Source organism: Erythrolamprus reginae, chromosome 13, assembly GCF_031021105.1.
Source record: "Erythrolamprus reginae isolate rEryReg1 chromosome 13, rEryReg1.hap1, whole genome shotgun sequence".
NCBI classification, from domain to species: Eukaryota; Metazoa; Chordata; class Lepidosauria; order Squamata; family Dipsadidae; genus Erythrolamprus; species Erythrolamprus reginae.
The window spans coordinates 8,888,179-8,913,850 of NC_091962.1; the positions used below are offsets into that span (position 1 = coordinate 8,888,179).

The window sequence follows — 25,672 nt, forward strand, 5'->3', positions numbered from 1 at the left end:
TCTGTTCCCGGGTCACCCTGACCCGGACCGAAAACTCTTCATTTGCAGTGCTTATGTTTGGTCTTTTTGAAAGCTTTTTTCACTTGGAAAGTAGTCTGAACATTTCTGCACACAATGATATGAAAATTGAAATGAAAAAAGTAAATCTTATTGGTTTATTTTGCGGATATAATGCACGCCCCCCCCATTTTTGTGAAATTTTTTTCAATTTATGGATAGTTTTGCTTGCAAAATGCATTCTATTTTACTAAAGTTGGTATGGGATTGGTAGCTTGAACATTTCTGAACATAATGATATGAAAATTGAACTTGAAAAATTGATGCATATTGGTTTATTTTGTTGATGAAATGCATGCCCCCCCGTTTTTTTTAAATAGTCTTCACTTTATGGATAGTTTTGCTAGCAAAATACATTCTATTTTACTAAAGTTTGTGTGGGATTGGTAGCTTGAACATTTCTGAACATAATGATATGAAAATTGAACTGGAAAAATTGATGCATATTGGTTTATTTTGCACATAAATGTATGCCTCCCCCCGTGTTCAATTATTTCAATTTATATAAAAATTATGCTGTTAATTTCAAACTTACATACTTTTTTTTAGTAAAATGGATTTGTTTCATAAAATTAGTCCTCTGGCTACAATGTGGTTGATTTTCAAAAGGATATTCCAAATATTTCTAGACAAATATGTATAAACAGTGACAATAATGGCACATAGCAAGGCCGGGGGTGGGGGGTGGCCTTTTTGTGGCAAAAATAAACCAATAAGAACCATTTTTTTCAGTTCATTTATATTTTTCTTATATTCAGAAATGTTCAATTTAGTATATCAAACCTTTTGGGGGGAAATTCCTTAGGGATTTGTAGCCTTAAAAAAATAGAAATTGACACGAAATTAAAAAAGGATGGGGGGGAGGGGCTTTTTGATCAAAATAAAAATATAAGTCTCAATTTTTCCAGTTCAATTTTCATATCATTATGTTCATAAATGTTCAAACTAGTTTTCCAGTTGAAAAAGTTTTCAAAAAGATCAAATTCAAGTACCTAAAAAAATTATTTTTGGTCCGGTCATATACGAACAGAAACAGACTCGAAGTTATGATTTTTTTTTGCCCAGAAAACAATTAGCCACCACCCCAAAAATATTTTTTGATGATCAGCATTGTTAAATTGAGTAAATGAATGCCTAAGATTTTAAAGAATATTTCGGATTTGGAGGATAAAAAAATAAAAAGTGAAAATGGTTGCAAGCAGCCGAGGGGGGGGGGAGGCCTTATTTCTGATATTAAAAAACCAATAAGAATCATTTTTTTCAGTTCCTTTATATTTTTCTTATATTCAGAAATGTTCAAGCTACCAATCCCACACCAACTTTAGTAAAATAGAATGCATTTTGCAAGCAAAACTATCCATAAATTGAAAAAAAAAATCACAAAAACGGGGGGGCGTGCATTATATCCGCAAAATAAACCAATAAGATTTACTTTTTTCATTTCAATTTTCATATCATTGTGTGCAGAAATGTTCAGAGTACTTTCCAAGTGAAAAAAGTTTTCAAATTGACCAAACATAAGCACTTCAAATGAAGAGTTTTCGGTCCGGGTCGTATGTGACCCGAACAGAAGATTTGTAACTTTTTTTGCCCAGCAAAAACTAAGCCCCCCACCCCCCAAAAAAAATTCTCATAGAGAGAACCCCTGAAGTGATGGATAGTCATGAAATTTCAAGTTTCAGATATGCAGGGAAAATTTTTTACAGGGACTCAAACTTGGCTTCGGGTCACATACGACCCGAACAGAACAGCAGGGTTAAATAAAAAATAAATAAAAAAAATAAAATTAAAATAAAAAAATTAAAAATTAAAAATTAAAAAAATAATTAAAAAATTAATTTAAAAATTTAAAAAAAGTAAAAAGGGGTCCTGTTTTAACACCTGTGGACTTCGACTCCTAGAATTCTCCAGCCAACTAGGGAATTCTGGGAGTTGAAGTCCACAAGTCTTAAAGTCCCAAGTTTGGGGACCTTTTTTTATTTTATTTTATTTATTTTATTTATTTTTTATTTATTTTTTATTTAAATAAAAAATAAATAAAATAAATAAAATTAAAATAAAAAAATAAAAAATTAAAAATTAAAAAATAATTAAAAAATTAATTTAAAAATTTAAAATTTTTAAAAAATAAAAAGGGGTCCTGTTTTAACACCTGTGGACTTCAACTCCTAGAATTCTCCAGCCAACTAGGGAATTCTGGGAGTTGAAGTCCACAAGTCTTAAAGTCCCAAGTTTGGGGACCTCTTTTTAATTTTATTTTTTAATTTTAATTTTTTATTTTTTTATTTAAATAAAGAATAAATTAAAAAATCAAATACAAATTAAAAAAATTAAAATTAAAAAAAATAAAAATAAAATAAAAAGGGGTCCTCTTTTAAGACTTGTGGACTTCGACTCCTAGAATTCTCCAGCCTACTGGGGAATTCTGGGAATTGAAGTCCACAAGTCTTAAAGTCCCAAGTTTGGGGACCTTTTTTTAATTTTTTTTAAATTTATTTTTATCTTTATTTTTTATTTAAATAAAAAATAAATTAAAAAATAAAATTAAAATTAAAAAATTAAACAATTAGAAAAATAAAAAATTAATTTAAAAATTAAATAAAAAACTAATTTAAAAATTTAAAAATTCAAAAAAATAAAAAGGGGTCCCCTTTTAAGACTTGTGGACTTCGACTCCTAGAATTCTCCAGCCAACTGGGGAATTCTGGGATTTGAAATCCACAAGTCTTAAAGTCCCGAGTTTGGGGACCTTTTTTTTTTTTTTTATTTATTTAAATAAAAAATAAATAAAATAAATAAAATTAAAATAAAAAAATTAAAAATTAAAAATTAAAAAAATAATTAAAAAATTAATTTAAAAATTTAAAAATTTAAAAAAATAAAAAGGGGTCCTGTTTTAACACCTGTGGACTTCGACTCCTAGAATTCTCCAGCCAACTTGGGAATTCTGGGAGTTGAAGTCCACAAGTCTTAAAGTCCCAAGTTTGGGGACCTCTTTTTAATTTTATTTTTTAATTTTAATTTTTTATTTTTTTATTTAAATAAAGAATAAATTAAAAAATCAAATAAAAATTAAAAAATAAAAATTAAAAAAAATAAAAAATAAAAAATAACAAAAAAATAAAAAGGGGTCCTCTTTTAAGACTTGTGGACTTCGACTCCTAGAATTCTCCAGCCTACTGGGGAATTCTGGGAGTTGAAGTCCACAAGTCTTAAAGTCCCAGGTTTGGGGACCTTTTTTTAAATTTTTTTTAAATTTATTTTTATTTTTATTTTTTATTTAAATAAAAAATAAATTAAAAAATTAAACAATTAGAAAAATAAAAAATTAATTTAAAAATTAATTAAAAAACTAATTAAAAAATTTAAAAATTCAAAAAAATAAAAAGGGGTCCCCTTTTAAGACTTGTGGACTTCGACTCCGAGAATTCTCCAGCCAACTGGGGAATTCTGGGATTTGAAATCCACAAGTCTTAAAGTCCCGAGTTTGGGGACCTTTTTTTTATTTTTTTTATTTATTTATTTAAATAAAAAATAAAAAATAAAATTAAAAATTAAAAATTAAAAAATTAGAAAAATAAAAAAATAATTAAAAAATTAATTTAAAAATTAATTTAAAAATTTAAAAATTTAAAAAAATAAAAAGGGGTCCCGTTTTAACACCTGTGGACTTCGACTCCTAGAATTCTCCAGCCAACTGGGGAATTCTGGGAGTTGAAGTCCATGAGTCTTAAAGTCCCAAGTTTGGGGACCACTTTTTTAAATTTTATTTATTTTATTTATTTTTATTCATTTTTATTTAAATAAAAATAAATTAAAAAATAAAAAATAAAAAAAAGAATTAAAAATTTTTAAAAATTAAAAAAGAATTAAAAAATTAATTTAAAAATTTAAAAATTTTAAAAAATAAAAAGGGGGTCCCCTTTTAAGACTTGTGGACTTCGACTCCTAGAATTCTCCAGCCAACTGGGGAATTCTGGGAGTTGAAGTCCATGAGTCTTAAAGTCCCAAGTTTGGGGACCACTTTTTTAAATTTTATTTATTTTTATTCATTTTTATTTAAATAAAAATAAATTAAAAAATAAAAAATAAAAAAAAGAATTAAAAAATTTTAAAAATTAAAAAAGAATTAAAAAATTAATTTAAAAATTTAAAAATTTTACAAAATAAAAAGGGGGTCCCCTTTTAAGACTTGTGGACTTCGACTCCTAGAATTCTCCAGCCAACTGGGGAATTCTGGGAGTTGAAGTCCATGAGTCTTAAAGTCCCAAGTTTGGGGACCACTTTTTTAAATTTTATTTATTTTTATTCATTTTTATTTAAATAAAAATAAATTAAAAAATAAAAAATAAAAAAAAGAATTAAAAATTTTTAAAAATTAAAAAAGAATTAAAAAATTAATTAAAAAATTTAAAAATTTTTAAAAATAAAAAGGGGGTCCCCTTTTAAGACTTGTGGACTTCGACTCCTAGAATTCTCCAGCCAACTGGGGAATTCTGGGAGTTGAAGTCCACAAGTCTTAAAGTCCCAAGTTTGGGGACCACTTTTTTAAATTTTATTTATTTATTTTATTTATTTTTATTTATTTTTATTTAAATAAAAAATAAATTAAAAAATAAAATTAAAAGTTAAAAAAAATAATAAAAAAATAAAAAAAATTGTGGGATTTGAAGTCCACAAGACTTGAAGTCCCGAGTTTGGGGACCTTTTTTTAATTTTGTTTTTTTATTTTTTATTTTTTATTTTTATTTATTTTTATTTTTTATTTAAATAAAAAATAAATTAAAAAAAATTAAAATAAAAAAATAAAAAATAAAAAAAAATAAAAAATTAATTTTAAAATTAATTTTAAAATTTTAAAAAATAAAAAGGGGTCCCGTTTTAACACCTGTGGACTTCGACTCCTAGAATTCTCCAGCCAACTGGGGAATTCTGGGCGTTGAAGTCCACAAGTCTTAAAGTCCCAAGTTTGGGGACCACTTTTTTAAATTTTATTTATTTATTTTATTTTTATTTTTATTTAAATAAAAATAAATTAAAAAATAAAATTAAAAAAAAACGAATTAAAAAGTTAAAAAATTAAAAAAAGAATTAAAATATTAATTTTAAAATTTTACAAAATAAAAAGGGGGTCCCCTTTTAAGACTTGTGGACTTCGACTCCTAGAATTCTCCAGCCAACTGGGGAATTCTGGGATTTGAAGTCCACAAGTCTTGAAGTCCCGAGTTTGGGGACCTTTTTTTAATTTTGTTTTTTTATTTTTATTTATTTTTATTTTTTATTTAAATAAAAAATAAATTAAAAAATTAAACTAAAAAATTAAAAAAAATTAAAAAATTAATTAAAAATTAATTAAAAAATAACAAAATAAAAAAAATAAAAAAGGGGTCCCCTTTTAAGACTTCTAAAATGTTCTAGAATTTTCTGGAATGTTCTAGAATTTTCTGGAATGTTCTTGAATTTTCTAGAATTTTCTAAAATGTTGTGGAATTTTCTAGAATTTTCTAAAATGTTCTGGAATGTGGTAGAATTTTCTAGAATTTTCTAAAATGTTCTAGAATTTTCTGGAATGTTCTAGAATTTTCGGAAATGTTCTAGAATTTTCTGGAATTTTCTAAAATGTTCTAGAATTTTCTGGAATGTTCTAGAATTTTCTAAAATTTTCTGGAATGTTCTAGAATTTTCTAGAATTTTCTGGAATGTTCTGGAATTTTCTAAAATGTTCTGGAATGTTCTGGAATTTTATAGAATTTTCTGGAATGTTCTAGAATTTTCTGGAATGTTCTAGAATTTTCTAAAATTTTCTGGAATGTTCTAGAATGTTCCAGAATTTTCCAAAATGTTCTGGAATGTTCTAGAATTTTCTAAAATGTTCTAGATTTTCTGGAATTTTCTAAAATGTTCTAGATTTTTCTGGAATTTTCTAAAATGTTCTAGATTTTTCTAAAATGTTCTAGAATTTTCTAAAATGTTCTAGATTTTTCTGGAATGTTCTAGATTTTTCTACAATGTTCTAGATTTTTCTACAATGTTCTAGAATTTTCTAAAATGTTCTAGAATTTTCTACAATGTTCTAGAATTTTCTAAAATGTTCTAGAATTTTCTAAAATGTTCTAGAATTTTTTAGAATTTTCTAAAATGTTCTAGAATTTTCCGGAATGTTCTAGAATTTTCCGGAATGTTCCAGAATTTTCCGGAATGTTCTGGAATTTTCTAAAATGTTCTAGATTTTTCTGAAATGTTCTGGATTTTTCAAAAATGTTCTAGAATTTTCTAAAATGTTCTAGAATTTTCTAAAATGTTCTAGAATTTTCTAAAATGTTCTAAAATGTTCTAGAATGTTCTAAAATGTTCTAAAATGTTCCAAAATGTTCTAGAATTTTCCAAAATGTTCTACAATTTTCCAAAATGTTCTAGAATTTTCCAAAATGTTCTAGAATTTTCTAAAATGTTCTAGAATTTTCTAAAATGTTAGAATTTTCTAAAATGTTCTAGAATTTTCTGTAATTTTCCAGAATTTTCTAAAATGTTCTAGAATTTTCTAAAATGTTCTAGAATTTTCTAAAATCTTCTAGAATTTTCTAGAATTTTCTACAATGTTCTAGAATGTTCTAGAATGTTCCAAAATGTTCTAGAATGTTCCAAAATGTTCTAGAATGTTCCAAAATGTTCTAGAATTTTCAAAAATGTTCTAGAATTTTCTAAAATGTTCTAGAATTTTCTAAAATGTTCTAGAATTTTCAAAAATGTTCTAGAATTTTCAAAAATGTTCTAGAATTTTCAAAAATGTTCTAGATTTAAAAATGTTCTAGAATTTTCAAAAATGTTCTAGAATTTTCAAAAATGTTCTAGAATTTTCTAAAATGTTCTAGAATTTTCTAAAATGTTCTAGAATTTTCAAAAATGTTCTAGAATTTTCTAAAATGTTCCGGAATGTCCTAGAATTTTCCAAAATGTTCTGGAATTTTCTAAAATGTTCTGGAATTTTCTAAAATGTTCTGGAATTTCCAAAAATGTTCTAGAATTTTCTAAAATGTTCTAGAATTTTCTAAAATGTTCTAGAATTTTCTAAAATGTTCTAGATTTTTCTAGAATTTTCTAAAATGTTCTAGAATTTTCTAAAATGTTCTAGAATTTTCTAAAATGTTCTAGAATTTTCTAGAATTTTCTACAATGTTCTAGAATGTTCTAAAATGTTCCAAAATGTTCTAGAATGTTCCAAAATGTTCTAGAATGTTCCAAAATGTTCTAGAATTTTCAAAAATGTTCTAGAATTTTCTAAAATGTTCTAGAATTTTCTAAAATGTTCTAGAATTTTCAAAAATGTTCTAGAATTTTCAAAAATGTTCTAGATTTAAAAATGTTCTAGAATTTTCAAAAATGTTCTAGAATTTTCAAAAATGTTCTAGAATTTTCAAAAATGTTCTAGAATTTTCTAAAATGTTCTAGAATTTTCAAAAATGTTCTAGAATTTTCTAAAATGTTCCGGAATGTCCTAGAATTTTCCAAAATGTTCTGGAATTTTCTAAAATGTTCTGGAATTTTCTAAAATGTTCTGGAATTTCCAAAAATGTTCTAGAATTTTCTAAAATGTTCTAGAATTTTCTAAAATGTTCTAGAATTTTCTAAAATGTTCTAGATTTTTCTAGAATTTTCTAAAATGTTCTAGAATTTTCTAAAATGTTCTAGAATTTTCTAAAATGTTCTAGAATTTTCTAAAATGTTCTAGAATTTCCTAAAATGTTCTAGATTTTTCAAAAATGTTCTAGAATTTTCTAAAATGTTCTAGATTTTTCAAAAATGTTCTAGAATTTTCTAAACGTTCTAGAATTTTCTAAACGTTCTAGAATTTTCTAAACGTTCTAGAATGTTCTAGAATGTTCTAAAATTTTCTAGAATGTTCTAGAATTTTCTAGAATGTTCTAGAATGTTCCAAAATTTTCTAGAATGTTCCAAAATGTTCTAGAATTTTCTAAAATGTTCTAGAATTTTCTAAAATGTTCTAGAATTTTCTAAAATGTTCTAGAATTTTCAAAAATGTTCTAGAATTTTCTAAACGTTCTAGAATTTTCTAAAATGTTCTAGAATTTTCTAAAATGTTCTACAATGTTCTAGAATTTTCTAAAATGTTCTAGAATGTTCCAAAATGTTCTAGAATGTTCCAAAATGTTCTAGAATTTTCAAAAATGTTCTAGAATTTTCAAAAATGTTCTAGAATTTTCAAAAATGTTCTAGAATTTTCAAAAATGTTCTAGAATTTTCAAAAATGTTCTAGAATTTTCTAAAATGTTCTAGAATTTTCTAAAATTTTCTAGAATTTTCAAAAATGTTCTAGATTTAAAAATGTTCTAGAATTTTCTAAAATGTTCTAGAATTTTCAAAAATGTTCTAGAATTTTCAAAAATGTTCTAGAATTTTCAAAAATGTTCTAGAATTTTCTAAAATGTTCTAGAATTTTCTAAAATGTTCCGGAATGTCCTGGAATTTTCCAAAATGTTCTGGAATTTTCTAAAATGTTCTGGAATTTTCTAAAATGTTCTAGAATTTCCAAAAATGTTCTAGAATTTTCTAAAATGTTCTAGAATTTTCTAAAATGTTCTAGATTTTTCTAGAATGTTCTAGAATTTTCTAAACGTTCTAGAATTTTCTAAACGTTCTAGAATTTTCTAAACGTTCTAGAATGTTCTAGAATGTTCTAAAATTTTCTAGAATGTTCTAGAATTTTCTAGAATGTTCTAGAATGTTCCAAAATTTTCTAGAATGTTCCAAAATGTTCTAGAATTTTCTAAAATGTTCTAGAATTTTCTAAAATGTTCTAGAATTTTCTAAAATGTTCTAGAATTTTCTAAAATGTTCTAGAATTTTCAAAAATGTTCTAGAATTTTCTAAACGTTCTAGAATTTTCTAAAATGTTCTAGAATTTTCTAAAATGTTCTACAATGTTCTACAATGTTCTAGAATTTTCTAAAATGTTCTAGAATGTTCCAAAATGTTCTAGAATGTTCCAAAATGTTCTAGAATTTTCAAAAATGTTCTAGAATTTTCAAAAATGTTCTAGAATTTTCAAAAATGTTCTAGAATTTTCAAAAATGTTCTAGAATTTTCTAAAATGTTCTAGAATTTTCTAAAATTTTCTAGAATTTTCAAAAATGTTCTAGAATTTTCAAAAATGTTCTAGATTTAAAAATGTTCTAGAATTTTCTAAAATGTTCTAGAATTTTCAAAAATGTTCTAGAATTTTCAAAAATGTTCTAGAATTTTCAAAAATGTTCTAGAATTTTCAAAAATGTTCTAGAATTTTCTAAAATGTTCCGGAATGTCCTGGAATTTTCCAAAATGTTCTGGAATTTTCTAAAATGTTCTGGAATTTTCTAAAATGTTCTAGAATTTCCAAAAATGTTCTAGAATTTTCTAAAATGTTCTAGAATTTTCTAAAATGTTCTAGATTTTTCTAGAATTTTCTAAAATGTTCTAGAATTTTCTAAAATGTTCTAGAATTTCCTAAAATGTTCTAGAATTTTCAAAAATGTTCTAGATTTTTCTAAACGTTCTAGAATTTTCTAGAATGTTCTAGAATTTTCTAAAATTTTCTAAAATGTTCTAGAATTTTCCAGAATGTTCTAGAATGTTCCAAAATGTTCTAGAATTTTCTAAAATGTTCCAGAATTTTCTAAAATGTTCTAGAATTTTCTAAAATGTTCTAGAATTTTCTAAAATGTTCTAGAATTTTCAAAAATGTTCTAGAATTTTCTAAAATGTTCTAGAATTTTCTAGAATTTTCTAAATGTTCTAGAATTTTCTAAAATGTTCTAGAATTTTCTAAAATGTTCTAGAATTTTCTAAAATGTTCTAGAATTTTCTAAAATGTTGTAGAATTTTCTAAAATGTTCTAGATTTTTCTAGAATTTTCTAAAATGTTCTAGAATTTTCTAAAATGTTCTAGAATTTTCTAAAATGTTCTAGAATTTTCTAAAATGTTCTAGAATTTTCAAAAATGTTCTAGAATTTTCTAAAATGTTCTAGAATGTTCTAGAATGTTCTAGAATTTTCTGGAATTTTCTAAAATTTTCTGGAATTTTCCAAAATTTTCTGGAATGTTCTAGAATTCCGGGAGTTGAAGTCCACAAGTCCCAAGTTTGGGGACCCCTTTTTTTAATTTATTTTTTTATTTTTTTATTTTTATTTTTTAATTTTTTATTTAAATAAAAAATACATTAAAAAATAAAATTAAAATTGAAAAATTAATTTAAAAATTTTTAAAAATAAAAAGGGGGTCCCCTTTTAAGACTTGTTGACTTCGACTCATAGAATTCTCCAGCCAATTGGGGAATTCTGGGAGTTGAAGTCCACAAGTCTTAAAGTCCTGAGTTTGGGGACCTTTTTTAATTTTGTTTTTTTATTTTTATTTTTTTTATTTTTATTTAAATAAAAAATAAATTAAAAAATTAAACTAAAAAATTATAAAAAATTAAAAAATTATTTAAAAATTAATTAAAAAATAAAAAAATAAAAAAAATAAAAAGGGGGTCCCCTTTTAAGACTTCTAAAATGTTCTAGAATTTTCTGGAATGTTCTAGAATTTTCTGAAATTTTCTAGAATTTTTTAAAATGTGGAATTTTCTGGAATTTTCTAGAATTTTCTGGAATGTGGTAGAATTTTCTAGAATTTTCTAAAATGTTCTAGAATGTTCTAAAATGTTCTAGAATTTTCTAAAATTTTCTGGAATGTTCTCGAATGTTCTAGAATTTTCTAAAATTTTCTGGAATGTTCTAGAATTTTCTACATTTTCTGGAATGTTCTGGAATTTTCTAAAATGTTCTAGAATTTTCTGGAATTTTATAGAATTTTCTGGAATGTTCTAGAATTTTCTAAAATGTTCTAGAATGTTCTGGAATTTTCTAAAATGTTCTAGATTTTTCAAAAATCTAGAATTTTCTAAAATGTTCTAGAATTTTCTAAAATGTTCTAGAATTTTCTAAAATGTTCTAGAATTTTCTAAAATGTTTAAGAATTTTCTAAAATGTTCTAGAATTTTCTAAAATGTTCTAGAATGTTCTAGAATTTTGTAAAATGTTCTAGAATTTAAAATGTTCTAGAATTTTCCAAAATGTTCTAGAATTTTCTAAAATGTTCTAGAATTTTCTAAAATGTTCTAGAATTTCCTGTAACTTTCCAGAATTTTCTAAAATGTTCTAGAATTTTCTAAAATGTTCTAGAATTTTCTAAAATGTTCTAGAATGTTCTAGAATTTTGTAAAATGTTCTAGAATTTTTTAGAATTTTCTAAAATGTTCTAGAATTTTCCAAAATGTTCTAGAATTTTCTAAAATGTTCTAGAATTTTCTAAAATGTTCTAGAATTTCCTGTAATTTTCCAGAATTTTCTAAAATGTTCTAGTATTTTCTAAAATGTTCTAGAATTTTCTAAAATGTTCTGGAATGTTCTAGTATTTTCAGGAATGTTCTAGAATTTTCTAGATTTTTCTGAAATTTTCCAGAATTTTCTGAAATTGTCTTGATTTTTCTGGATTTTTCTGGAATGTTCTAGAATTTTCTAAAATGTTCTAGATTTTTCTGGAATTTTCTAGAATTTTCTACAATTTTCTGGAATGTTCTAGAATTTTCTGGAATTTTCTAAAATTTTCTGGAATGTTCTAGAATTTTCTAAAATGTTCTGGAATGTTCTAGAATTCTGGGAGTTGAAGTCCACAAGTCTTAAAGTCCCAAGTTTGGGGACCCCTTTTTTTAATTTAATTTTTTAATTTTTAATTTTTATTTTTTTTATTTTTTTATTTAAATAAAAATACATTAAAAAATAAAATTAAAATTGAAAAATTGAAAAATTAATTAAAAAATTTAAAAAAATAAAAATGGGGTCCCCTTTTAAGACTTGTTGACTTCGACTCATAGAATTCTCCAGCCAATTGGGGAATTCTGGGAGTTTAAGTCCACAAGTCTTAAAGTCCCAAGTTTGGGGACCTTTAATTTTTTTATTTATTTTTTATTTTTTATTTAAATAAAAAATAAAATAAAAATTAAAAAATTAAAAAATTAAAAAAATGAAATTATTAAAAAATTAATTAAAAAAGCAATAAAAAAATTAAAAAATTTAAAAAAATTAAAAGGGGTCCCCTTTTAAGACTTGTGGACTTCAACTCCTAGAATTCTCCAGCCAACTGGAGAATTCTGGGAGTTGAAGTCCACAAATCTTAAAGTCCCAAGTTTGGGGACCTTTTTTTAACTTTGTTTTTTTATTTTATTTTTTTTATTTTTATTTTTTATTTAAATAAAAAATAAATTTTAAAAAATTAAAAAATTTAATAATAATTAAAAATTAAAAATTTTAAAAAAATATTTAAAAATTAATTTAAAAATAAAAAAATAAAAAAAATAAAAAGGGGATCCCCTTTTAAGACTTGTGGACTTCAACTCCTAGAATTCTCCAGCCTACTGGGGAATTCTGGGATTTGAAGTCCACAAGTCTTAAAGTTCCAAGTTTGGGGACCTTTTTTTAACTTTGTTTTTTTTTATTTTTTTTATTTTTTATTTTTATTTAAATAAAAATAAATTAATTATTTAAATAAAAAATAAATTAAAAAATTAAATTAAATTAAAAAATAAAAAAGAATTTAAAAATTAAAAAAATAATTAAAAAATTAATTTAAAAATTTAAAAATTTAAAAAAATTAAAAGGGGGTCCCCTTTTAAGACTTGTGGACTTTTTATTTTTATTTATTTTTATTTTTTATTAAAAAATTAAAAAAATTAAAAATTATTTTTTTGGGGAAAAAAATTAAAAAAAATAATTTAAAAAAAATTAAAAAGGGGTCCCCTTTTAACATTTGTGGACTTTGACTCCAGCCACCTGGGGAATTCTGGAGGTTGAAGTCCACAAGTCTTAAAGTCCCAAGTTTGGGGACCTTTTTTTAATTTTGTTTTTTTATTTTTTATTTAAATAAAAAATAAAATAAAAATTAAAAAATTAAAAAATTAAAAAATTAAAAAAATGAAATTATTAAAAAATTAATTTAAAAAGCAATAAAAAAATTAAAAAATTTAAAAAAATTAAAAGGGGTCCCCTTTTAAGACTTGTGGACTTCAACTCCTAGAATTCTCCAGCCAACTGGAGAATTCTGGGAGTTGAAGTCCACAAATCTTAAAGTCCCAAGTTTGGGGACCTTTTTTTAACTTTGTTTTTTTATTTTATTTTTTTTATTTTTATTTTTTATTTAAATAAAAAATAAATTTTAAAAAATTAAAAAATTTAATAATAATTAAAAATTAAAAATTTTTAAAAAATATTTAAAAATTAATTTAAAAATAAAAAAATAAAAAAAATAAAAAGGGGATCCCCTTTTAAGACTTGTGGACTTCAACTCCTAGAATTCTCCAGCCTACTGGGGAATTCTGGGATTTGAAGTCCACAAGTCTTAAAGTTCCAAGTTTGGGGACCTTTTTTTAACTTTGTTTTTTTTAATTTTTTTTATTTTTTATTTTTATTTAAATAAAAATAAATTAATTATTTAAATAAAAAATAAATTAAAAAATTAAATTAAATTAAAAAATAAAAAAGAATTTAAAAATTAAAAAAATAATTAAAAAATTAATTTAAAAATTTAAAAATTTAAAAAAATTAAAAGGGGGTCCCCTTTTAAGACTTGTGGACTTTTTATTTTTATTTATTTTTATTTTTTATTAAAAAATTAAAAAAATTAAAAATTATTTTTTTGGGGAAAAAAATTAAAAAAAATAATTTAAAAAAAATTAAAAAGGGGTCCCCTTTTAACATTTGTGGACTTTGACTCCAGCCACCTGGGGAATTCTGGGAGTTGAAGTCCACAAGTCTTAAAGTCCCAAGTTTGGGGACCTTTTTTTAATTTTGTTTTTTTATTTTTTATTTAAATAAAAAATTAAATTAAAAAATTAAATTAAAATTAAAAAATTTAAAAAAAATTAATTTAAAAAATAAAAAGGGGGTCCCCTTTTAAGAGTTTCGGACTTCGACTCCTAGAATTCTCCAGCTAACTGGGGAATTCTGGGAGTTGAAGTCCACAAGTCTTAAAGTCCCAGGTTTGGGGACCTTTTTTTAATTTTGTTTTTAATTTTTAGTTTTTATTTTTATTTTTTTATTTTTTTGTTTAAAAAAATAAAATAAAAAAAATAAAAAAATAAAAAGGGGGTCCCCTTTTATGACTTGTAGACTTCGATTCCTATAATTTTCCAGCTAACTGGGGAATTCTGGGAATTGAAGTCCATAAGTCTTAAAATCCCAAGTTTGGGTACCTTTTTTTAATTTTGTTTTTTAATTTTTTTAATTTTTATTTTTTAATTTAAATAAAAAATAAATTTAAAAATTTAAATTTAAAAAAATTTAAAATGTTTCTGTTTCTAACACAAGAACAAGGGGGCACAATCTGAGGTTAGTTGGGGGAAAGATCAGAAGCAAGGTGAGAAAACTTTATTTTACTGCAATAGTAGATGCTTGGAACAAACTTCCAGCAGAGGTGGTTGGTAAGTCCATAGGAACTGAATGTAAACATGCCTGGGATAAACATAGATCCATCCTCAGATAAAATACAGGAAATAGTATAAGGGCAGACTAGATGGACCAGGAGGTCTTTTTATGCCATCCATCTTCTGTGTTTCTATGAAGACCTCTATTAGATCCATGTTTCAGCAGTTGAAGAGGTGTGGATCTCAAATCCCAGAAGCCCCAGCTGGTTCTAATCTTATTCATCCATTTCTAAGGCGTTCATGACTGCCACGCCTCTTTATGGACTCCGGCTGCCATCGCCTCCAATTCAAGTGCCGAGTGCTGCTAAAGAGAGGGGGGGCACCACAAGGTGATCCCCCTTAGGCTTCCCGGCCCTGCTTGGCCTACTACTCACCACCGTTTGCAGCTTGTTGTCCAGGGACAGTTTCAAGCTGTTCTTGTAGCAGTCGCTGAGTTGGGTCTGCTGGGAGGAACTGGGCTGCCCCTGGGCAATGGGCCCCACGGTGTGGATAATAACTGGAAGGCAAAAATGGGGTGTCGCGAGTGCGAGAAGCAGCCCCCCCTCCCTGACTTGCTCAGAGATCTGGATGAGAGAAGTACAGACGTCCAGCAAGTTGACCCTTGCTCCCCCTCCACACACTTCATAGAGCAAAGCCAGACCGGCATTTTGTGATCGACTTTTTACAAATTAGCAAATGAGAACTTTAAAATAATTTGATCCGGATCCTGTGGGGGTGTTTATCCCCCCCTCCCTTATCCACAGCCATTTATCCTGCTTCAATGTAGCTGTTCTTGGCCTCGTTCCACTTCGCTTTCATCCAGCGTGCACTTAGCCACCCACTTATCCAAGCGGAGATATATATAAATATATATATATATATATATATTAATGTCCTCTTTTGTGAAAATGAAGTTTACACACTCGAGCAAATCCAGCCTGGGAAATGACTGTCGTTCCCTTTGGGGTCTTTTGGCACCGTGAGATAGAAACCTTCACGAGGAACCGATCGTTATGGACTTGGCTCGTCCCTGGCCATCCTTTTTCTCTGCCCCCCCCCCCAAAGTTTCTGGAAACTCCCTTTTCTGATTCAAAGCTGCAATCCCTTTCTCTCTAAGCCTCCAAGGATAAAAAAAAAGGCCAAAGAATGTTCCTTTAGATTAATTTAAAAAAAAAAAAAAGCAAAGTTTTTCTCTCAATCTGTTATAAATGGTTTGAAACCTGGCAGTGTCAGCATCGGTCATGCAATGCATCACACACCTTGTAGATAGATAGGAGATAGGTAGATAGATAAGAGGTAGGTAGGTAGGTAGATGAGAGATGATAAGAGATTGACAGATGAGAGAAAAGAGATGAGATGATGGATGGATGATAGATGATAGATAAATGAGAGATAGATGAGAGATGATAAGAAATTGGCAGATAAGAGATGAGATGATAGAGATGGATGATAGATAGATAGATAGATAGACAGACAGACAGACAGACAGATGAGAGATGATAAGAGATTGACAGATGAGAGAGAAGAGAGATGGGATGATAGAGATGGATGGATGATAGATGAGAGATAAGAGATTGACAGATGAGAGAAGAGAGTTGAGATGATAGATAGATAAATGAGAGATAGATGAGAGATGATAAGAAATTGGCAGATGAGAGATGAGATGATAGAGATGGATGATTGATAGATAGATAGACAGACAGACAGACAGATGAGAGATGATAAGAGATTGACAGATGAGAGAGGAGAGATGGGATGATAGAGATGGATGGATGATAGATGAGAGAGAGATAGATGAGAGATAAGAGATTGATAGATGAGAGAAGAGAGATGAGATGATAGAGATGGATGGATGAATGGATGATAGATCGACCGATCAGAGATTGACAGATGAGAGAGAAGAGAAATGAGATGATAGAGATGGATGGATGAATGGATGACAGATAGATAGATGATAGATTGATAGATGATAATAGATTGACAGATGAGAGAGGAGATATGAGATGATAGAGATGGATGGATGATAGATAGATAGATGATAGATAGATAGATGAGAGATAAATAGATAGATAGATAAATCAGAGATTGACAGATGAGAGAGAAGAGATGATAGAGATGGATGGATGAATGAATGGATGATAGACACATACATACATACATACATGCATGCATACATAAATAGAGACATGATAGATAGATGATAGATTGATGATAAGAGATAGAGATAAAAGATCATAGATTAGAGATAGAGAGGAGAGGAGAGATAAATGAGAGAGGAGAGATAAGAGAACGATATGATATATAGATAGATATTATTATTTATTAGATTTGTATGCCGCCCCTCTCCGAAGACTTGGGGCAGCTCACAGATAGCTAAGAGATATAGATGAGAGAGAGAGGAGAGAGAGCAGATAGATACCAGAAGATAGATATAGATGACAGGTATATAGATGATAGACCTTGGCATGTTCCTCTCCTTCGGGGACCCCAGAGTAGCCCAGCAAAGAGCACAAGCAAAGATGACTTTGCAAATAGTGAAGGAGGTCTATGATGCAAGTTGGGGAGAAAGAGAGTCCAGGCTCCCCAAAATCTCCCCTTGCTTTCCTGTTGCTTCCTAAGAAGTTGCTGATTATAATGCTCAGGTGCAAAGGCCGGCTGGGATCACCAGGGGGTGCTATTGAGCTAGCAATCCCTTTCCTGGGAGGTGGGGAAGCCGCTTTGGCCTTGTGCCCAGTAGGTAGGTCCTCATGCCTTTGGTTGCCTTTGCTGATGCCACCCGGGGCCCGTTGGGGCAAGGGGCCAGAGTTGGCCGCCTTCAGGTGTCTGTCCCAGCAGCTGGACCTCTCTGTTCAGTTGCTCCCTGTGGTTGCCCATCCCTGATTTAATCTGGATTTTGAGGAGAGGGAAATTGAGTGTGGGTGCTGGAGAAGGGTCCTCCATATTCCTTGGACCAGAGATCTTCAAACTTGGCAACTTTTAAGACTTTGTGGACTTCACCTCTCCCAGGATTCTCCAGCCAAAATAGTTTGAGGACCCCTCTGCCACAACGGAAAAGCTATTTTTAAAAAAATCCCCTAATTTTATAAACTTTGAAGACTTGCGTATGGTGACAAGACCAGGTAAGAGCGTCAATCAAACCACGTGATCGGATACATAGATTTCGCCTGCTGAATCGGCCAGCGAACCACGTTGGTTGAAAACAACCCCCCTCCCCCCCAGGAAGCAGCAACTTTTGCAAAGGGGAGTGGGGAGCTTTGGTGTGCTGGCCAAAAGCCACACTTGAGAAAGTTCCTGCCTGGAGCTCTTTTGCGATGCAGGGAGGGAAGAATTGTCAAAGTTAAGAGACCTTCAGGGCAGCTGATGGACAGAAGAAGACTTCAAAATGAGACTCCCAATCTGATGTCCGTTCAAAGCAACTCTTGTTTTAAAGAGCAGGGGGAGTCCACATTTTTTGGGGGGGGGAGAGAATCTGCCTTGTTAGTCCATTATTTGCAAGCAAATCGATTTAATCTCATAGGTTGCTGTGGCTGCTGCAAAGGAGGTTGTTGAGGGGGGGGGGAGAAGAAAGGAAATACCCCCCCACCTTAAACCACTAGTGTGAACTAAGATACTCCAGTTGTGTCTTTATCACGTTGGGTCTGTCTATCGTGGTTTAAACCAAACCACGCCTTACAGTCTATGTGGGTGTTATCAAGAGTCTGATCGTCCCCAGCTCTTTGGGGTGACTAGCCAGCCCCATTGTTGGGTTTCTGGACCTTTTTCCTGGGTGTGGGGTGTCACCCAAGACAATCTCCCTCTTCCTCAAGGTCCCGTAAGCCTGGCGGAGGATTAAAACCGACCAATTGTTAACCTGGGATTACATCTGCCACAGCCTTCCTGGGGCCAGTTGGATATCAGGGGGCCTCTCCTGCAAGCAGATATAAAAAGAGTGGATAGAAAAAGAAATGGAAGAAGGAAGGAAAGGATTAATGGGTGGGAAAGGAAGAAAGAGGGAAGGGAGGAAAGAAGGAAAAGTGGGAAAGAGGGAAAAGGAAGGAAGAGAAGAAGAAAAAGGAGGGAAGGAAAATGAAGGAAAGAAAAAGGAAGAAGGAAAATAAAAGGAATGCAAGAAAAGAGAAATAATAGAGTGAAGGATGAAAAGAAGGAAGCATTGAAAGGCTTTCTTGAGCATTTAGAGAACATCCCAAGATCACCCCCCCAAAAAACCCCATCCTGGTCTCGTGTATTTTTGTGGGGGGCAATGGGAGGGTGGGGGCTTTCTGGCTCCCTCCCCCCACCAACTAGCCCAAAGAGACCCCTCCTCGGACCCTCATCCAAAGTGGGAGGCCTCTGCCACAGGCCCATATTTGGCACAGGGGAGGAGAGGGGAAGAGGGGACGCTGCTTCAGCCGTATTCCCGGGGGGGGGGACACCCCCCCCTCCCTACATCTCCTGCCTGGGAATTAACACCCCCCCCCCCCCCAAATGGCAGCTCCGTTGGCCCTGGCAATCATGTCTGTCAAGGACTGAATGGAGGGAGTGGAAGGAAGGAAGGAAGACAATATATACACTGCTCAAAAAAATAAAATAAAGGGAACACTTATACAACAGAATAGAACTCCAAGTAAATCAAACTTCTGTGAAATCCAACTGTCCACTTAGGAAGCAACACTGGTTGACCATCAATTTCACCTGCTGTTGTGCGCATTCAACTTTGTACAGAACAAAGCATTCAGTGAGAACGTTTCATTCAACCAGATCTAGGGTGGGTGGAGGGTTCCCTTTATTTTTCTGAGCAGCGTATATATCTTCACATGCTTCCCAGCCCTTTTGCCCTCAAGAATCTGAGTCCTCGTTTTACCCACCTCAGAAGGACGGAAGGCTGCGTCCACCGTGAGCCGCTCAGGATCGAACTCCCGGCTGTGGGCAGAGTCGGCCTCCAATGCTGCACTCTATCCACTCGTGGGGCCTCCCCTCCCAACCTGTCAAGTACCCCCCGGTCTGAAAGGGCCGAGGGAGGGTCTCCTGCTCCTTCAACCCATTTCCCGGAGGGTCCCCTTGGGCCGCTGCCCACCCGTCCTGGCAGCCCCCTCCCCTCTTTCTCTCTCCCTGGCAAGGCAAGAGGGCAGGGGGACTCGGAGCTTCTGCCAGAGGAAACGGTTCCTGCTGCTGTTGCATGTTAAGCACCTTCGGCTACGTGGCTGGAATGCGGAGGCCACCAGGGAGGCCGGCGTGGAGCTGCCACGGACGGGGGGGGGGGAGAGCAGAGAAGGACCTTTGCTAGGAATTGGGGGGTGAGGGTGCAGGGGCCAGGCAGCTCCTTCCTTCCAAGACCGAGCTTCCCAAAGAACCAAAGTTTGGCCTGGATCTTCCTTCCCATCTGGATGGCATCCGGTCCTCCCCACCGTTTTCGGATGGGGGGCACCGAAAGCTTTGAGCGGGATTTGCAAAGCCCAAATTGCTGCCAGTGAAAACTCAGGCTGGAGCTACCCACCCCTGGCATTTTGAGGGGTGGGGGGGCTCACAGCTCTTTCTAAGAACATCATGGGTGCACCTTCACAGGACACTGTTTTTATGTTGCATGTATGTAGTTTGTATGTTTTAACATTTAAAATGAATTAAAAAAATAAAGAACATCCTTTTATTATTATTTCTCTAAAAAATAGGGCAGCCTCAGAACCGTTGCACGCCCCGTTCAACCCTCAATCGCAATCTTCTGATGTTATGCGTTTCCAACCAAAGGGGGTTTTCTAACCCAGCAAAGCCCCTGCACAATCCTGCCCCGAGCAAGCGGGGTTGACTAGAGAATTTCTGAGGGGCCCATTTGATGCTGCCAGGCTGTCCCAAAAAGGCCCGCTTGTTGGAGGAGGTGCTTTAGCCGAGAAGAGGAGCATCCAGTCGATCGGAGAAACGCAACACACCCCAAAGCTATATTTTTTGCATTATTGCTCATCCATCCACAAACCACACCGCCCCCGGATTCCTTGTTTCCCCCAACAAAGATGCCCTCCCCCCCTTGCTCACTTAGCGGCTGATGAACTCCGGAGCGGTATTTACGAGCCTCTGATTAATACGCAGCCGCCTCATTTGCTTAATTCCTTTTTATTAAGAATTAAGCAAACGACTTTGAAGACGGAGAAGGCCAATCCCCCTCGCCCGCTCTTCGCAAAGGGGGTGGCAGAGGTGGAAATATTCCCTTCGCCTTTAAAATATATATATATTTATATGATGGTCTTGGTATATTCGGGTTTCTTCCCGTGTAGGATTTGGAAATTTCTGGTGACGTTTCGACGAGGTCCCACTCTTGGCCACCAGTATTTATAGAAGGAAGGCAGCTCAGGTCTCGCAGTGTTCGCCTTAGAACAAGGACAGAAACACCAGCCTGAAGATGACGAGTGAGACCTCGTCGAAATGTCGCCAGAAATTTCCAAATCCTACACGGGAAGAAACCCGAATATACCAAGACCGTCATACCTGTACCCGTGAAAATCTACGAAAACATATATATATATATATATATTTATATATATTCTTTGACCATGTGTGTGTGTGTGAGATACAATCCCACTTGGAGAGGTACAATCATGTTACAGGAGCACGACAATATTTTAATTCGAGAAAGCAGGACACAGGCCCCAAATCCGACTTCTGGTTTGTTTTCGAGGGGAGCCCTGTTCGGAGGGAAGACGCTACCCCCTTTATAGGCAAATAGCCCTCGACTTGTGACAGTTTAATGGAGCCTGCCCATCCTGGCTGCAAAGTGAGATGCCCACACACGACCGACCCTGTTTCACAAACTTTTGGTGGTGGTTAAGTGGTCACGGTGTTCGCTGTGGGCCGTGTTGGCGGAAAACTGGAAAATAAATCTACTGTTCTGTTTTTGTCAAAAATGGTTTCAAACAGAGTCGGGATGGTGAGGATGCGGCCCCCAGGACCAAAGGCAGGCCAGTGGCCGAGGGCCCGAGGTTGCGTAAGGGGCCACCAGAGCTTCAGTGCTGGGGTGTAGGGCCCCCCCCCAAACCAACATGGGGGGATTTGCCACAGCTCAACCGCTGGTACGTTGTGGGCTAAACTTTCTTTTACTGACTACCGAGGCCAGTTGTATATCTTTCCATCGTCCTGGATTTGGAGGAATTAGGGCTGTGGAATTCCCTGGGAGACCCATAATCCCCTTTTTCTTCTATTTTTATTATTTCCTTGGGCTGAGAAAGTCCCTCTGCGTGTCTTACCTTCTGGAACGATGACATCCAATTCTTATTTCAGCCGGTGGGGGGCGGATTTGGCTCTTATTTATTTATTTATTTATTTATTTATTTATTTATTTATTTATTTATTTATTTATTAGATTTGTATGCCGCCCCTCTCCGTAGACTCCGTAGCTCTTGGTTGTGTGAGGTTCCTTCCTCCCTCTGCAGAGGATTGGGTCCCCATAACTCTGAGTCCCTTCTGAGCCCCTGTTCCTGAGCCCCTCCTCAAGAGCTGCCTTCCCCCCCCCAATGCAGAATGAAAACGGGGGGAACGATTATATCTGGGGTGGGCAATTAATCTCCCCAGGAGGCCCCATGAGAAATGGGGAGTGTTGTGGGGGGAAGCACCACTCGCCTGCCCCCTCTGATCCCCACCCTTGCCCTGTCCCCCACCAATGACATCCTGCCCCTTCTGACACCCCGATTCTGCTAATGCCCCACCCTGATGAAGAAGCTCCACCCTCTGTAGCTGATGCCCCACCCCTCCTGAAGCTCCACCCTCTGTAGCTGATGCCCCACCCCTCCTGAAGCTCCACCCTCTGTAGCTGATGCCCCACCCCTCCTGAAGCTCCACCCTCTGTAGCTGATGCCCCACCCCTCTTGAAGCTCCACCCTCTGTAGCTAATGCCCCACCCCTTTGAAGCTCCACCCTCTGTAGCTGATGCCCCACCCCTTTGAAGCTCCACCCTCTGTAGCTGATGCCCCACCCCTTTGAAGCTCCACCCTTTGTAGCTGATGCCCCAGCCCTCTTGAAGCTCCACCCTATGTAGCTAATGCCCCACCCCTCTTGAAGCTCCACCCTCTGTAGCTGATGCCCCACCCCTTTGAAGCTCCACCCTCTGTAGCTGATGCCCCACCCCTCTTGAAGCTCCACCCTCTGTAGCTGAAGTCCTGCCATGCGGATGCCACCCTGCCAAGGCCACCCCTGCCATTGTGGCCCAGACCGGGACAGCTGAAGGGCCGGATGTAGCCCATGGGTCATAAAACGCCCACGTCTGGGTTGTGTTGATGCCGTCTGAAACCATCTTCCGTTCTTTGCAACTTTGGAAGGAAGCTGGAAAAACTGACGTGAATCCTGATGCCCCACACCCAGCAGATCTATCCAGTGAAACTGACAAGGCCATGCGCCTGCACTGTCAGTGACATCAGAGAGCTGACAAAACAGAGGAAGGAAATGGACAGGGACACGAGGGAATGTGTGTTATCGGTGACCCTGACCTTGCCAATTTCATTCCTGGGCAGAAAGCAGGTCAAGGCCATGAAGCAAAGTGGGGGGGGAGGGGAGGAAGAGGCAACAGAAACACTTTTCTGGCTCCGGTCAGTTTCACAGCAACTATTCTTCTCAATTCTGTGTGATTCAGTCAATGGGGTATGTGATCAGCTTTCCTGTTTGGCTGTCAATCAAAACATATTTAACATCTTGCGCAGAGAGATCTTAAATAATGACTTTCTGAGCTTTCGTCTGATTCTAAGGGTCTCTTTGCAGTCAAGCTGTCTAGGAGCTACAGGAAGGTCCTCGACCTACGGCCGTAATAGACCCTGCCCAGTAAGCCATGATGGTTATAAAGCAGTAACCAACTTGGTTTCATGACTTCTTTTTTTGCAGCCGTTAAGTGAGTGGCACAGTTGTTAAACAAATTAATTCTTCACGGTAGATGTTTAATTTTTAGCTACAACAGTGTTCCCTTGACTTTCGCGGGGGATGCGTCCCAAGACTGCCCGCAAAAATCAAATTTCCGCGAAGTAAAGATGCGGAAGTAATTACAGTATTTTTGGATATGAACAGTATCGCAGGACATCCCCTAACACTTTAAACCCCTGAATTATTGTTGTGAGCCGCCCCGAGTCTTTGGAGAGGGGCGACATACAAATCTAATAAATAATAATAATAATAATAAATTACAAATTTCCCATTCCCTTAAAAACCTTTAGATTATTACTCACCATTATTACTGGTACTCACCACTGAAGAAGCTACTTAATGATCCTGATATATATTAACATAATTATTTATTAACAGTAATTTGGCGATGACGTATGATGATGTCACGGGCGGGAAAAACCGTGGTGTAGAAAAAAACCCATGAAGTATTTTTAAATTAATATTTAAAAGACTATTCGCGAACGCCGGACCTGTGAAAGTCAAGGGAACACTGTACTCTGATACAACAGAGCTGTGATTCAGGGTCCTGAGTTCAAGGATTAAAAAAACCCCTGTAGTCACTGTTTTCAAGGCTAAACTTAACTCGGTTTCTTGATTCTCTCCTTGTACGGATCTGCTTCAAAACCTGTGAGTTTTTTAAGCCCTGCCCTTTCCCTCTGGCACAAAAAACCCAGGATTAAGCTACTCTCCCCTTCGTTGGGCAAGTTGCTTTTTACTTACATCTGGCAGGGAGACGGTACCCACAGGAGATCTTCGCTTTCCCTGTCTCGCAACCGTTCAGGGACCGGCATTCCTCTTTCAGCAAAGGTCCCGCAGCGCGATGGATACATCCGTCCACTGTGGAAGGAACGGAAACCATATCAACACACAAATGCACACATCGTCAAAACGATGATGCAATATCAGGTGATGCACAAATTGAGGAGAAACAGCTGGGGGGAAAAAATAAAATATTGCACCTTGCAATATGGAGGAAGAAAGCAGTGGTTGTAACAATAGTAGTAGGAGCCCCTTAGAGCAACGCCTAAAGGGCTGCCTACATGGGACAAGTGGTATGTCTGGTTAAATCAAAAGAAATATTTAAAAACATACATCTCACCAATCACTATCCTTTACCTACAAAAAGCACCAAAACTTGTTACATATATGTAATCTTACAATCCAACTTAAAACTATGCTACCGCACGAATCCCAACGACCGATAAGGTCCCACAGAGTTGGCCTTCTCCGGGTCCCGTCGACTAAACGATGTCGTTTGGCGGGCCCCAGGGGAAGAGCCTTCTCTATGGCGGCCCCGGCCCTCTGGAACCAACTCCCCCCGGAGGTTAGAACTGCCCCCACCCTCCCTGTCTTTCGTAAACTACTCAAGAGTCATTTATACCGCCAGGCATGGGGGAGTTGAGATAGCTCTTCCCCCTAGGCCATTACAAGTTATGCATGGTATGTTTGTGTGTATGTTTGGTTTTATAATAGGGGTTTTTAGTTGTTTTTTATTATTGGATTGTACATTTATTGTTGTTAGCCACCCCGAGTCTACGGAGAGGGGCGGCATACAAATCCAATAAATTATTATTATTATTATTATTATTATTATTATTATTATTATTATTATAAATCAGGAAAAATAATCTTGTGCTATGAAACGTAGAAACGGCTATTGAACATTCTAATTTAAAGGCTGTGTAAATAACGATAGTCAATATATCAGTTGTTTCTTTCTTTCTTTCTCTTCCTTTCTTTTCTATTTCTTTTCACTTTTCTTCCATCTCTTCTTTTTTCTCCCTTTTCTTCCTATGTTTTTCTTTTTTTTTCTTTTCTTACTTGTCTTTTTAATTTTATTTGATCTTTCTCCCCCTTTTTTGTCTCGTTTTTATATTCAATTAATAAACTTTTTTTTTTTTTTTTTTAAAGGACTGCCTAGGTACATGGAAATTTTGAACTTATTAGACCCGAATATCCTGACATTGGGGTAAAAAAAATGCCCACTTTTTGGGGTAGAAAAGTCCCCCTCCCTCCTTTTTTTAGTTGCCTATGTATTCAGAAGCTACCTGTCAAATAGCTGTCAAATCCTGTCTGAACATCTGGCTGGCCGTGTGACAAAACGAGAAAGAATGTGACAGCCATCCTGTGGTGGAAACTGCCAAGTCAGGAGCAGTGTACCTCAGTGACCAGAGGGACAAGATTAAAATAAAAATCACAGGGAAGAGTGACTGCCGGCCCATTGCGGAAGATGC

The 25,672-nt window shown here is 33.6% G+C and overlaps 1 protein-coding gene across 2 annotated transcripts in view; it reads right to left on the minus strand.

The window, feature by feature from the left end:
• Positions 1-25,672, minus strand: part of MACROD1 (mono-ADP ribosylhydrolase 1) — a 346,791-nt gene that overhangs the window by 4,801 nt on the left and 316,318 nt on the right. For both annotated transcript variants that reach the window (XM_070766139.1, XM_070766140.1), the window contains 2 exons: positions 24,159-24,275; positions 14,945-15,066 (listed from right to left, as the gene is read on the minus strand). In XM_070766139.1, coding sequence (XP_070622240.1) covers positions 14,945-15,066; positions 24,159-24,275 — 239 coding nt within the window. The remainder of the gene's footprint in view (positions 1-14,944; positions 15,067-24,158; positions 24,276-25,672) is intronic.